The following is a 15,039-nucleotide window of genomic DNA, read 5'->3' as shown; positions in this document are numbered from 1 at the left end:
ACGAGAAAGAGAACGAGTTGAGGTGTCATGATGAAGACTTTTTGGATTTTATGAGCCTGGATTGGCTAAACATGAAAAGGATACGTATGTGGTACAATATAACACTGTATGAATTGATGATGCACCTTCATGTATTGCAAGTACAAAGATGCAAACTATACGGAAAGTATCTACTATTATTTCTCTCAAGGCGATAGAAGTAGTCTGGTTTCTTGGTACTACAAAATTATGTGTGATATATAATTAAATATATTTGTAGCTATACAAGTATCTGGTTCTACTGGCTTCGTCATACCCACTTCAATTACCATGCGTGGATGTAGTTTATTAAACATTTGCTGCCATAAGCGTTAACAAACCAGCTAAAATTATAACAGCAGGACCACTCCAAACCGCTTTTGCTGTTGATGACGGAGAGTCAGCTTTAGTGTTCGTTGTTGAATTGCCGCTGGAGTTAGTCGCAGAAGTTGAGCAATTATACGTTGGCCATAACGTCTCGTCAGAAGTACTCGCAGCATCTCCCGGATTTGAGACGCCACTAGACCAAAGAGCAGCTTTCGCAGACTCTGATGTCCACTCACAACATGGATCACCAAGTTCCTCACCATTCGTTTGTCCATCACCATCCGAGTCTTCCGTGCAAAGCTCCGTCGTCCATGTGTGACCGGCATCACTAAATTTTATGCCAAATGCGTTTCTAGCGCCACCTCCACCAGAATTTGTATGGCCAATCGCTTTCACACCATCGACATTTGCACCGTTAGGGACTTTAATAACATATGCCTCGTAGCTTAACACTGGAGTGATAAAAAGAGATGAAGAGACTAGAAAACCAGCTGGCGAGAACCGAGTCATATTTCTTATAACGTTGTAGATATTGAAAGAAGATGCAAGGCTTAAAGAAAGTACGGGGTAACACGATGAGTCGCGAAACGCAAGTGAGGTGTTAGCGACAGTCGAGATTAAGCTTGGTAGTTCTTCCTCGTCATCTGGTCGAGAACATAGTACTCTTTTTTTTAGGATTTGTCATCGCTGCTCTATGATTAGTAAATTCTTGTGTACTATTTATTTCAAAGCACATATCTGGTCAAACGGAAGAGATATATTTATTTACTCTGCGTTCACTTTGCTGATACTGATATTTATATTCTGCATAAAAATACATGAGGATACCGGACACTTGCGCGTTGGCTAACCTTAGCGAACTCCGTAAAGACGATTAAAATGTAACATGTCAGCTGATAAATCATTTTCGGATCAGATACTTCGTAATCCCTGATCTGTTATTATTTCTATTTTCTCTTCATATCTTGTTGATATCTATCGACGTGTTAGTATAGTCTGTGTGTCATGTGTTTAGTATCAATTGCACTGAAGTTTATCGCGGCAACCAGTGATCAGTAATTACTATTTGTAGTCACTACCCACGCGCACCTAGACTATCGAAAGCAGAATGTGTAGTGTTCTATCTTTTCAATATAGATAATTGTGTAAAAGTATAAACTCAGCAAAGATACTTAAATTCAATGGGAAAACAGCAGCGATAGTACTCAGTGCCAAAAATTCGTATATTGCGGCAATGAAACTAAGCATACCCTCATCAAGTAACCTGGTATCGCATCAATGTTTCATGTTTGGAGGGCAAGGAATCAACCCCCGAGTACAATTAATGACGAGCACATTGGAATTACATAATAGTGGATTAAGCACATAAAGGTTTCACATGTTCAACAAATTTAAGGCAACAGAAGAAGCGCCTACTGACCTTATCCTCTGTACATGCAGCAAATGGTGTTTATAACGCGCTGGCTTGACAAAAGCCAATATCAAGGCTTCGTCTTGTTAAACTATGATTTCTGGCCTTAACTTTTACGTCAATTGTCCATACTGATATTAGTTACATGCTTGATGTTTTTCATGGGTACAAATGAAAGCATCAGATAATCTAATGCTTCGCGTCATCATTGCATCTCACCGTGACCGTTTCTACAACCGTTTTCCTAAGTTCGTTAGAAATGGAAATGATACAATGAGAAACCGCTGGATCAGGAGTTCGCTGACTCGATGGTATTTTCCAAACACACTTCTTGAACAGATAATGGTTTCTTCAATTATTATAATGGTTAAAGAAATGTGATAATTGAAAATTTCGCATTCAACATTTCTGTGACATGGTGTAATTCATAAGAGACATCAAGAACTTCAGTCTTGCGCAACTCGAGACATTTGGATACGTTACGGCTCGAAGATCGCTCAAAAGATTGATGTTTGATGGCACGGTCTGTGGTTGAGCTCATACTGCTCACAAAACGAAAAGGAAGTTGGTTGTTTATATTCTTGTGTGAGCGCTAAGGCATCAAACGAGGCCGATTTCGGTGAACCGCATGAGGACGTAGAAACCACATAGCTAGATCATCAAGTGCACACGAATCTTTAGCAGTCAGCAATACACGCTGTAACACATTGTACCTTGTTATGGCTATAGCTCTCAGGATAATTTTGTGCTTGCAATTGCAGTTCTAGTGATAAATTAAAATATTTGACGTCAACTTTGTAAGGATGTTTGGCGGTGTTAAATGATAAGGAAATCAGGATAATGTGCCAGATTTTGAGCGGACCAAGGAGCTCATCGGTTGCAGAATACTAAGGCTTCGCACATATTACGTTCTATGCAATACACCCGAGCAATATCTCGTTTAGATCATCAAAGATCGTGCAGACATGGTATCACAAGTTAATTGATCTCAACTATACCATGGTCAGATACACCTTCGTAAGAGTTAAGCGGACAATTTGATGCTCCATAATTCGAAATTAAAAAGGGCATTTCGTTCAAGTTATTACGTATTGAACAAGGGTGATTCGTATTTAGTGAAAAACATGCGAGTGAAAAATTTAACGGTTGAACTTTGGTTACAGTCAACAGAAGTTTGCTTTTGCTCTGTTCTAATCGTACTGATTCTGTACTACTTACTCTTTATTCTTCTAGCGATTACACTCTCTTACCTACCGACAAAAGCGTAGGTGCAAGTCTTTGGTAGACAACCTTCACGAGTCAAAATGGTATTTAAGCGTCAGTCATCCAGCTCTCATTCTTCATCGAGTCAGTCTCTGATGGCTGGATTCGTACGTGTGGAAGAGGACGGTGAGAAGCAGCGCAAACGCTCACTATCAGCCTCTTCGCCATGTTCTGTTGCAACACGTGAGGGTCGCGCAAGCACCAAGAGCAAGGTCTTCTCCCGTTGGCTCTATGGCGTTCTACGTGGTGACACATTGCAGCTTTATTGGCGTCGCACTGACTACAAACGAAAGACACCGCCATTAGACACGCTCGTATTGCAGATGCAACCTGCCGCGCCAAACGAGAGTGTTTTCAGCTTCGACAATGAATGTCTCTATGTACGAGCCAAGGAATCGGGTCATGTCATTGCTCTTCGCATTTACCAACGCAAAGACATTGTCCGGTGGGTCACGGCGTTCTATTACCGAAGTATTGGAAGTGAAGAACAACTTCAGAAGAGTGGCAGTAATCCACCAAATTTTATCAGGTATGTTGCTTCATCTTCGGATAATATAGAGCCACAGATGCGCAGAAGGAGCGTTTCATTTCAAGAGAAGCCACTGGTGTGGGTTCTGCCTGAAGTTGCTTATGATCCGGACGACCTCTTCTATTCGGAGAACGACTATGAAAGGTTTCTCATGGACAAGCCATCACACTTTTCTACGTTCATGCGCACAATTTATTCTAAAACAGCAGCCAAGCTGCGCGTGTCTACAAAACGATGACTTTAAGATGGTTGGCTATCGCTTACTAAATTTTTGTAGCTTTCGTGTCGTTGTGTGAAATAGTACTTTTTCGGTTCTCCCGTTTGTCTTATGACATCAAATCGAACATAGCGTCGAACTCACAACACTTTAACGTGCAAAGTGTACGAAAGAATTGTCGCCAGAGTAACTAAGCGACTCGTCATCATGTTAGATCCAGACCAGTATTCTTGATAGATTCAAATAACCAGGGAGCACAGGTACTTTACCTAACAGCTGGAGTATTATAGGGTTGATACACGAAATGGATCTTTGACGTTTCCATTTTAATACATGGGAACAGTCGCAACAGACTACAGCTTCAATGACAAGTGTCGTGTAATTACTGTGGACACTTATCCAATTTTTTTGCTCCAACTAATAAATGCCGCTACCTCCTTTCGTTGACCTATGATGTAAATTGCGATCTTAGTCGATGGGTACAACCCCATGAGAATTTTGTAGCGTCTATTTGCTGTTGTGCGCTTAATTTTGACATAGAGAAGGACTTGGTCAGGAATGAGATTAAGTTCCTTTTTGCTCTTGTTTTGTCCCAAACCTGCTTTCGTGACTACGTTACCTTAACTACTAGCAAAATTATTAAATAAAGGGCATAAACAATTTCAGCAGTGGTATTTAATCGTAACTCTATTTCTATATATAAACACATATCACATCGTCAAGACTTTTCGCGGAAAGCCCCGAAACGCAGACAAGACAACTCTGAAGGTTGTGTGGTAAGTTTGCATAGCTTAATTAGTGCCCCAATATTATATACCACTTAGCATGACACTTCATCGCTGTTGCAACGGCGTTGTGATGTAATCCTGGCAAAAAGCATCGAATTGACAGTTCGATATGTATCTTCCAATATGTACCATTTTTGTGTATTCGGTTACAGATCTGTGTGAGATTCGAAAGCATAAGCGCCCACAGGCTAAAGCTGTAAACGTATAGGGCCAACTCCCTCCCCTTCCCGCACTCAAAGAAAATCATTTATATAAAAGATTCACGATGTTGCATGTGTCAGTATTATCAAGGTGTCGGACTTCTGCGTATGCTGATAATATTACTTTTTCTGCTTTGAAATAGGGAAGAATACTAAACCGTCTGGAGACTCTACAGATGGACCTGTAAATAGATTTAGTCTTTCTTAGATGGGCATGTTGCAGTTCAGGATGCCACCTCAGTGTTCCTTCCAGGTATCAGGGGAAGTGCCCATTTTTATTGTTACCCATTTACCAAGTACTTTGGGCTAAGTTTATGATTTAAGTGAACCTATATTTTGTTTTCGTCCATGGAGCAGGGTAAATGGCACGTGCAGCTGAACGAGGGTCGCGAGAGCGACCTACCACACAAGCTTGAGCCTGTAGGCTATGTCAAAGGCGTTTCAACCGACAAGGCACGTCTGTAGCTAATTACCTTTGGAATATCTCTGAGCTCCATTTTGTTTTATCACATAGGACTCGAATGGAACTGTCACCAAGACAGCCACCAACACTATTGAGCTAAAGAAGAAGGTTAGTCAAGAAAAAAACTGTTTAAAGCTTTTAAATTAACCCAAATTTACGGAACAGCGCGCTATGGAGATTGGGATGGCGCCATTTAAGAGTCTACTTCAAACAGGCTTTATGATGTGGATGAGCGGCAACTCCATCAACATCTTTAGCATCATGATCACTGGCATGATTGTCATGAACACTGCGAAGTCACTTTTTAATATGAATAACGGTACAGTTTTTTATATTGCTCACAAATTGGTTTTGCTACGATCATTAACCGATTTTTTGGCAGCCTTTGCCTCAGTAAATGACGGTGTGATTAGTCTTACGCAGCCTAAGGCTATTTACATGGCTGGCAGTTTGATTGGAGCGGCTATGGGCGTGTACAAATGTTCCAATATGGGATTGTTGCCAACAACCAGCGCCGACTGGACGTGGTTGTTACCAATAAAACATGCGGTCGAGACGTCGTCGTTCGCTTACAGTCTTTAAAAGTAGCAAGCAGTGGAAACGTTGGTATTCTATCAGTTTATCTGCATGAGTTCGATGGAATCAAAACAAAAAGCAAAGGAAAGCAGCCATCGATACAAGATAAACTCGGCAGACTGCTGCACCCGTTCGTTAAAAAAGTAATACTTAATTGTGGAGACTAATTGCCACTTATGTCAAGCGATACTTAGCGCGGATAATAATTACCACTTCAGCCACAACGGTGTCGGTACGTAGCACCTCTACTTGTCGTGCTTCACTGTGGTCCTTCAAACATACGGTCTTCTCTTCTCAAGAGAAAAATAAAGTCTATGACACGTTGCGTCCACTTGTCTGCGGTGGACAGCGGTACTCCTCAGGAAGTAAAGATCGCTGCAAAGCGTTAAATGCAAACACACGTCGGCCAGTATTCTTCAGAGCATTTTCAATTCGCACACCTTCAGATCGCATCACAGATACAATGCCTGCTTTCTTTTGCTCTCGAAGACCGTGATGCTGCACAAGAATACGGCCCTGTTCCAATGTCACTGACATTCCCGTTCGATCTTTCGCCGACTTGCAGACTGTTACACGTCCTCCCGATATGCTGCGACACAAGTCTGAACTAAGTTGCAAAATCTCAGGACGCTTTTTCCTAGCCTGTCTTCCAGCTGTGCCGATGAGTTTTTCAAGCTCCCCCAAGATTCGGTAAACCTCTTCCCGTGACGGTCCAAATACAGTCACATCTGTGCCATGCGAAGGAGAATATACCGAGTCAGTTGAATTTACTCTTAGGAGCTCCCGCTTTTGCATCATCTCTGCTTGACGCCTGGACATAAAGTTACAGTAGCGATCGCAGTAATTGCGTAGCGTCTTGAGGCTGTTGGCATTGATTACGTCCTGTAGTCGTGTTACCGAGGATCCCGTGTTGTTTGCCAGTGTCTGTCTTTCATTAATTCCTTGCGTAAAAAGCACAGGACATACCTTGATAGGTCCACCATGACGAAGCGCTTTTGTCAGCTTGACCTTTCCTGATCGTAGCTTGATACGAATAACTAGGTGCGTAAATGGAAAAAGCTTATCAACGGAGGCGGGAGCCAGTGACTGAACATGTCCCCAATTGTTGCCAGGTCCACCCAAGAACCGATGATTACGTGCTTTGATAAAAGTACTTAGCAATCTTTGGCCCACACCACTCAGCGAAGAAGATTGCGATCTTAGCTCTTCTCTCGATAACTGTGTCCCATTCATAATTTCTGAGTCGACAGCATTAGCTGAGCTTATTTCAGAGAGAGCGTCATCCATGCTTGTAAATACATCTACGTCTATCACACCGCCGATGCCTGTTAAATGGCTAGAGTTCGTTGAGTTGAATGATGCAGATCCAAAAGATCTCTGATGCACGGACTGACGCTGCTTGACCTGCATTCCCCGACGCTTTGTTGAACGCGTGTCGCGTGCAGCCTCACGAGAGCTTCCGCTTGCTTCGGACAAGCTGCGTTTAGATTCTTCATCAACATTGTACGGTGCGAAGCGAGGCGACTTGTTTTCACTAGACTCTTCGTCCATCCCGCTAGTGTCTTCATGCTCATCCACCAAGACAAACCGGACATTGCGCAACTCATTCACGGCACCAGCCATATCCTCAAGCATTCCTGCTTCATTTCCATGGGTTGACACTAAACTCTCAACATTAAATAGAAAACCCAATTTACTCAGCTGCTCTAGCATGGCCTGACCATGTTCAAGCCGAGCGTGTTGCAATGCCAAGTCAATTTTGCGTGTAAAGGCCGTTACAAGCGCAGCCACAGCTTGTGGAAAGCAGACATCCATTCGTTTGCCAAGCATCCACTCCAAGTTGTCAGCCTTCTGCTCATCTTCTGTCCAGAGTGGTTTTTGATGATGTGCATATGTTTGCGGTTCACGAACACGTGGTTTAAGCTTAGAATGCTGCTCTTCAAGACCAAATATGCCACCATTCTTAAACTTGTAGATGTGAGCTGCCATGGCGCCAACGGTAACGATATCATACACGGCAGCACTCGCATTAACACCTGATGTCCCGCTGCTTCCAAAGCTCGTTTGCGCAACAGCATTTGCATTGCCGACCCACATTTCTTGAAGGTGCAAATTTATAGGAAGAAAGCGTAGCTGCGAATTTTTCTTCTCTGTACTAGCCTTGAAATAGATTTTTCGCTGATCACGGATTACATAGACACGTCGCAACTGACGCAATAACTCGACGTACTCTTTACGTTCGTGACAGCGTTGTAGCATCCACTCGCGGCATCGATTCAAATCGCCATCGTCTTGAATTTGTTGAATCAAATTCTCGTAGATACCGCGGTCTGAGCCTTTTTGTCGTTGACGATCATATGCTTCGAGTCGTGCAAGATCCATCTCAGCTATGAGTAGCTCCTTGGTGCGGTACCGAATGATAACTTCCAAAATTTGGCGCGGAATCCAATTGCTAAAGCGACTTTCCGTTAAGTCTTCTACTACCAACAAACCTTGTTCACGAATGTGGTACTGCTTGCTAATCGCTGGCGCTGATGCGTGGAGACCCCCGTCGACGCCATTAAAGCCATACTTTGCACCTGCAGCCTTCGGTATAACCGTATTGACGAGCAATTTTGGAGGTGCGGAGTTTGGGCCAAAGTGCTTGTACGAATCTTCAGTTGCAGTAAGCATAGTGTGCTCTGTTCGTGCTCCTGCTGTCACAAGGGTGCCAGTAGACACTGTAAACTCGGCAACTACACTAAGACTGTGCGGCAATATTGATGAGCCAGAGTTAAGATCTGATCCAGACCCCGGTCCTTCTACAGTGGACCCAGGCGATTCCATCTCAAACAGCTCATCGATCACCTGGGAGCTTAAAAATCCTCCAAATGCTTCCATTTCTACAACTGATGAATCCAATGTGTGCTGACTATCTTCATCATCAAAATCACGGTTGCTTTGCATCGCAGCCAAGACTTCGGCTGCGGTCATCCCAGAGTGATCTTCATGACTTACGGAAGCAGGGGCTGCATTTACTGAATAGACCACAAAGCGAAGTTTTTCAGCCGATCTACCGACTGGAATGCGAGGCACAGATAAAAATGTGTATAGGTAACGCTGAAGCTGAGAGGGTAATCCTGGTGCCGCATCCTTTGCACTTGCCATCACAGTATCAGTGTTGCTGGTCTGCCGCCACGAGCTAGACATGGTTTCCCTTCCCTCTTCCACCTCCAACCGCTGAATCGCAATAAAGCACCCGTGAGCAAAGTCCTCATTCATTTCCAGCGCCATTGAAAGACCAACATAGTCATCCGTAGGAAAGATTGTCGAATTCTTCAGCGAAAGTTGACTGGAAACTGCGACCGAACTTGCTTCGCCCTCCGCCATTATCTCTTCAATTCGCTCCAACGAGGCCTCAGTCCATCGATCCGTCGTGCTAAAAGTAAAGCTAGGCGTGCGAATCTCTCCGTAACCCGACTCCGACATTGGACTGCAATCGCTAGGTCTTTCTCGACCCGCATCGCGCAGAGATTGTGCCGTAGCATTCCACTGCAAAAAGATCAAACAGCATGGAGGAATGGAACAAGGCAGCCATACAGTAAAGATATAGAACCACGGGTAAGCAATTCCGCGAGTAGTACGGGAAATGATCTGAACCACCCAAGACAAGAGGTAAACTAAGGTGACGATACCAATGAGTGCGTAGTAGAGACGTAGCGCCTTTACTAACACGACCTGGTGCGGACCTGATGCACTGCCAAGAAGCAACTTTCCACGTCGCATGACCATCACACCTAACGCCATGACAACAAACGTCAAGACGAGAAAAATTCCGTACGTGACCGAAGTCGAGACCAAGAAAAAGTTGTCGTCATCATCAGCGTAGCACGCCCATAAATAACCTTGAATTTCTGAAAAGACAGTGGCCGACGTGTCAGCATTTCTATTACACTGTTGGTAAGCAAGTGTTGTGACATCATTTTCCGATTCGTAAACACGTGCGATCAGCGTGTGGTAGTTGAGCATATAGCATATCTGGAAAGCGTAAAACAGCACATTGAGCATCACAAACGCCACTGTCGTAGTAAGCTTCGGCAGCTTTCTAAGTCGCAAACTTAAGACTGTTCCCCAGTGAAAGCACACAGCTGTGAGCATAGTGAACGTAAAGCACAAATATGCGTGCATGATGTAGAAGTAGGTGCTACCACGACTAAAGAACCAAACAAAATTGTTTACAATTGCAGTGGCCAGGGCTAACACGGTGCAGATGGCTGTAATATCTGTCCAGATGGACCCCAATGAGAGCGAGAGACCATTTTTACGAATTGCCACACTACAGAATGCCAGCGAACCTACAAGAACGACCATCGTCACGTAATTATATGGGCTGGCAGTAGCACCAGACGTCAGATATACCGAAATTGCCGAAAAGGTGCCACCAATAATCAAAAGATCGTCCTGAGAGCGAACCTCAATAGATGTGGCATCCAGACCTGAAAAGGCACCCGAGGGATTCTGAACTGTGTCTACTCCGAGACTCACCCAGCCGATAGAGATGGGTTCCTCCACAAGTAGTGTCCACGTATTGTCCGAAGGCGAGTATGTTGTCTGTGTAAAGTTGCGTAGGCTGTCTGCTTTTAATCCTGTCATGGAAGCAGCATTTAAAGCGTAGATATCATCCACATCCGCACTGACGAGCGGAAAAGCTTCCCAGGACCATACAGCATCGGCAGCAAAGCCCCATCTAGAACGAAAACTCAATTGAATCATACTGCCCGTTGGAATGTTGGCATCCGTGTAAAATGTAAGACTTGCGTTGCCTGAATTGCCGGGATAGATATTTTCCGGCAGAAACGAACCGCTTGATAATGTCGCGCCAATCAAGTCCGTGACACGTACGTAAGTGTTGAAGACAGTATTTTCAGAGTCATTAAAGATGAAGAACACTGGTGTAAGGTTTGATGCCGTCGTATATGTCACGTTGGACATAGAACTCATGCTGTCGTTTAATCCTGAGGGGGTCACTACACCATCGAAAAAAAACACAAATGTGTCACTCGTCTGGTAATCTTCAGAAATATCGACGGTCAAATAAGTTCGATTCTCGCCAAAAAAGGTTGATACTTCGCACGTAGTCTTCTCCTGCGGAGCGTTAGTTGTCGAGTTTCCCACTCGCTCCAGATAGCACGAGCAGTTTTCAGTAAAACTGTATCCAGGAGGACTGGCTAGCATGATCTGGTGGACCGTATACGTTTGTCCGCCCATGCCACTGGGATAAAAGACATTTAAAAAGTCCATGGGCGAGATAGTCACTTCAAACGTACCGTTCGTCTGGCCTGGGTAATTGTTCGCTTTGCCCCGCCAAACGTTTGAGTCAAGTAAAAGACCACTGCAGCACTCGTCATTACATGTCCAGTCATACCCTTCCGTAAAATACCAGAGACCTTGACCGTTGCAAAATTCCTGTTTATTACTGTCACTCTGACATGTAGGGAAAGCCACACATGGATACCAAGCCTGATGATTTTGGGCTCTCCGACCACTATATTCACAACATGGTAACCCACTGCATTCACCATGATTTGTACCAAAGAGATTTCGAGGCTGCCGTTCGGTACAACACACTAATGACAGATCCGGGTCGCCTCCTGCCAGAAGTGCACTCGCTGAAGACGCAGATGATGTAGATGTCACACAGCAGGCTTCACAGTCGTCTGCCTCGGTAATCAGTGCTGTATTTGGTCCTGTATTTGATACAAGCGCATTTTGAGCCTGTATTCTGCGAATCAACAGTGCCGCGAGCGCTACCAGCGTCACCTGAGGTCTTCTTCGTCTTCGCATTTACTGCTCGAATCTTTAGGGGAAATAAAACTATGTACACGCGTAGGTAGTAATTTAAGGGCTAGTCCGGCACTAGCCGGCACTTCGCTCGCTTCCTTGCTCACAGGCACAAAGCGTACGGCCAGAGGAAGTGATGACCTTCGTCCGTCGTCTCTGCGTGGCGAATTTCTAGAAAAACGGCTGCTCACTGGGACTTAATAAGGTGAGTTGCTCTAAATTTAGATGGGTCACGAGATACATAAACGAGGAGCAATTCTTTGACATTATCAAAGTCCATTTCCAGTCTCTTTTACAGTGTATTGACTTTCGGTAATACGAGGAGACACGGATAATGCTCATTATAAACACTGTCATAGACAGGTGTTGCTTTAACAAAGGGATTTGACACACATTTTCATTTTCAAATAGTCAGAGCAGAGAATGCAGTATACCTTCTCATCAAGCCTATAGAGTCGGTTACTTCATGGTGTCGCTATGTAACGGCAGCCTGTTTCATACATGGGGTTTCTTTCCCCTATCATTGATTTATTTACAGCAAACTAAGAACTGCGGCGCAAAGTAGCTTGTCACACTGCCTTAAAATAACTTGATGACGATCACCAAATTGGAAAATACTTTACATCATAATACAGAGAAGCTATTACGTGCTTCAAATCAACAAGCCATATCGAAGACGAGAAAATATTGTGGAAAAGTCAGATTCTCCTGTGTCAGCATCAGTTTATCAGGCGAACGAAATCGTGGATCTGTCAAATTGCCCCGCTTACAATATTACAGGCGAATCATTCTGCGTTTGTCTTCGACACATTTCTTAAAATTGTAAATTTAAAGTCAGCATCCGCATATGCTTCATTTTCACACTCTTAGCCCTACCGCTGAAAAAAAACAAAGCTTCTGAGTGTATGAAGGATGCAGGGCCTCATAAATTCGTGTCTACTTCTCGATAAGGTCTATCGAATGAGTATCCGGTATCGAAATAGTTTAATACTGTCGGTATAGCGACGTATTAATAAAAGCGTTTGGTGTGGTTCATATGTGGCCCCTTAATGCATGGGATACTGTGGCACCTTGCATAGAAAAGGCTCTTGGATTCAAAGAGTTCGCATTGCTAAACGCACGGATGAATATCTAGAAAGTTGTCCGTTGGACGCGAGCCACGATCTCTAGTACCAAGTACGCTTTCGGTATAATTTCTCTTAAGATATAAGTTGCTGGAGCTGATATTTAGTACATGCGCTTTACCATGTTAGCTCTTTTGATGCATTATGTGATGTTAGTATCCTACAGACCTCTCCTTTACCATCACTCTAGTCTCGCATTTGATACTGCATCGATGTACTCTACCACGAGATTCTACCACGTTAAATCGTCCAGTACATTGAATCATTGCTTTAAGTACAAAGAATAGAAGAATATTTCTGTTACACCCTCACTCGCAATCATTGAATCCCAATTAATACTCGTCAGAACCATCCTCGGCGAGGGGCCTTATCCAAAGGCTTGTAATCGAGCTATGTAAGCACGTGCCACGTTTTTTTTGTTGCGAGTTTAAGCTCATGGCACAAGGAACCGCAAATCAAAACGAGGCGCATGTCAGCGATGGTGAAGAAGGCGAGATTTTTCTAATTGGGCTAGTCTAAACAAATTACCGAGTGCCAATTCACCACCTCCGTTTTTAAAGCTACGTAATTACACCGCTGAAGCCTGCGGTGTTTGCTCAACGTCGGGTGATCTACACACATCTTGCTTGCTACCCGAATCGGAGAGGGATAATACTTTTCGATATGGTGACGATGATAAGGTGGTTGTTATCGCGAGGGAACACGACCGTACTCCAAGCGCCAACTAAGCCTACTTTTTGACAAGCAGAAAAATTGGAGGACATTCCAATTTACTAAAGCCCGTCGACTTGCCGTGGTACAGCTCTTGGACAGTTAAGTGTGTGGGTCTGCAGCTTGATTACTACCCGATACTCCATATATGAGTCACAGAAAACGATTTCTTAGTAATATTGTTTGAATCTAGAACAGCAGCGGCGGTGCCATATATGAAGATCGAATATTTGGTACTGCGGTCCAGTGTTAATGCCAAGTGTTATGTAGCTTAGTTCGAGCATTGTGTGATGTATGATTTTTGATAGCTCAAAAGGGACCTATGTTTTTTCTGGTAGTGGTCCAACAAGTGACTATCTCGTTACTCTAGGTTATGCTAAAATCAATCATTCTAGTATCAAACTTGGAATGGTCAGCGACCCGCTTTTTAGTAGGAAGCGCGTTGCGCCACGTAGTGCTGTCGCTTGCCCGAAAGAAAAAATGTGCCGAATTATAAGTATAAACGTCGCTAGGGTAGACTTTTGAAAATGCGAATTCTAAACAGTCAGTAGTTTAGCAGCACCGCCATTTTACCAGATACTGGTGATGGTTATGGCCAGTTCAACAGCCACAAAGTCATCGACATGAAAGCGGGTAGCGTATCGCTTATCGAGCATGGTCTCCCGTGGCAAGCTTAAATAATATAGTGCCTTGTCTTCGACAGAATCAATGATAAATATGCGCTTTACATCGCACCAATTTCTAATCAAAAACTGAGTTTACTATCCTGTTTCGGTCTAACACGACTTGGTCACATATCCAGAATTTTGCTCTCAAAAGAGGAATGAACTTACACACAGACAGCAAAGTACACGGCTTGGAATCAGAAGCAGATGTTCCATTGCATTAAATTTGCCGTTACTTTGTCGTCTCGATCTTCACGTACAATCATTACACGACAACACGAATATATTTCTCTTGTAAATGGAAATGTCTGCTCCTTCGACATTTAAAAATGACATCTTTGCAGAAGATCCTGCTCAGTTATTTATATGGCCTTATATTTATTTTTTTACTTGCAGCTTATCTCTGAGTCCACATGTCAAGGACTTGTGTTTTGGTCTTGCTTTCATCAGTTTTTGTACATTAAAACCGTTTTTAACATTCGGTGTCGGTAAGAATACGCACGTCATTTTTCTACTGTATGGCCTTTCACAACAAGCAAGTTACCACATTCGAAAGCTCTGCCACGCGCTTGTGAAGATTCTGCGGCTGGACGAAAACCATGATTCGATGGGCTAGCTGGGTCGAACACCGGATACATCCTATTCTTGTGATTGTGCTTTTGCTGTCGTCGTATCGTTTAATGTCCACCACCCTATACTCGAGATGATAACAGTTCTAGAAAAGACGCTGACATCTGACATACGTAAATCCCATTTGAAGCCGCAAAAAGTGATGCCTCGTGCAATTTTATATATAGTGTGCGGCTATCAAAGACAAAGAGTACGCAGAGGCTTCAAAGATGCCAAAACGGATACAATGTCCGTGTATTGCGACGGGACACTAATTATCGTGTCGGAGATTCATTTGACCTCTTGTAGTCTCTTGTG

General features: G+C 43.7%; 6 protein-coding genes across 6 annotated transcripts; 4 read left to right on the top strand and 2 right to left on the bottom strand.

Moving 5' to 3' along the window:
• Positions 1-327: 327 nt before the first annotated feature.
• Positions 328-855, bottom strand: PHALS_08212 (atp-binding cassette superfamily; the record flags this gene model as incomplete). The annotated part of the gene is made up of 1 exon (XM_024723521.1): positions 328-855. One exon carries the CDS (start codon positions 853-855, stop codon positions 328-330), a length of 528 nt encoding a protein of 175 aa, XP_024574489.1.
• A 2,205-nt stretch (positions 856-3,060) lies between these two features.
• PHALS_08211 (uncharacterized protein) lies at positions 3,061-3,786 on the top strand (the record flags this gene model as incomplete). The annotated part of the gene is made up of 1 exon (XM_024723520.1): positions 3,061-3,786. One exon carries the CDS (start codon positions 3,061-3,063, stop codon positions 3,784-3,786), a length of 726 nt encoding a protein of 241 aa, XP_024574488.1.
• Positions 3,787-4,967: 1,181 nt separating this feature from the next.
• PHALS_08210 (Predicted membrane protein) lies at positions 4,968-5,798 on the top strand (the record flags this gene model as incomplete). Its single annotated transcript, XM_024723519.1, has 5 exons — positions 4,968-5,006; positions 5,111-5,206; positions 5,268-5,324; positions 5,382-5,535; positions 5,599-5,798. The coding sequence occupies 5 exons, from the start codon at positions 4,968-4,970 to the stop codon at positions 5,796-5,798; spliced, it is 546 nt and encodes a 181-aa protein (XP_024574487.1).
• Positions 5,799-6,104: 306 nt separating this feature from the next.
• Positions 6,105-11,615, bottom strand: PHALS_08209 (Inositol-polyphosphate 4-phosphatase; the record flags this gene model as incomplete). Its single annotated transcript, XM_024723518.1, has 1 exon — positions 6,105-11,615. The coding sequence occupies one exon, from the start codon at positions 11,613-11,615 to the stop codon at positions 6,105-6,107; it is 5,511 nt and encodes a 1,836-aa protein (XP_024574486.1).
• Positions 11,616-12,858: 1,243 nt separating this feature from the next.
• On the top strand, positions 12,859-13,464 carry PHALS_08208 (uncharacterized protein; the record flags this gene model as incomplete). The annotated part of the gene is made up of 2 exons (XM_024723517.1): positions 12,859-12,887; positions 13,251-13,464. 2 exons carry the CDS (start codon positions 12,859-12,861, stop codon positions 13,462-13,464), a joined length of 243 nt encoding a protein of 80 aa, XP_024574485.1.
• Positions 13,465-14,243: 779 nt separating this feature from the next.
• On the top strand, positions 14,244-15,033 carry PHALS_15288 (uncharacterized protein). Its single transcript, XM_024723516.2, has one exon. The coding sequence runs from the start codon at positions 14,411-14,413 to the stop codon at positions 14,726-14,728; it is 318 nt and encodes a 105-aa protein (XP_024574484.1). The 5' UTR covers positions 14,244-14,410; the 3' UTR covers positions 14,729-15,033.
• Positions 15,034-15,039: the final 6 nt, after the last annotated feature.

The sequence above is a fragment of the Plasmopara halstedii genome, assembly GCF_900000015.1.
Source record: "Plasmopara halstedii genome assembly, contig: Scaffold_322, whole genome shotgun sequence".
NCBI classification, from domain to species: Eukaryota; Oomycota; class Peronosporomycetes; order Peronosporales; family Peronosporaceae; genus Plasmopara; species Plasmopara halstedii.
This window is presented reverse-complemented; position numbering and strand designations above follow the sequence as displayed.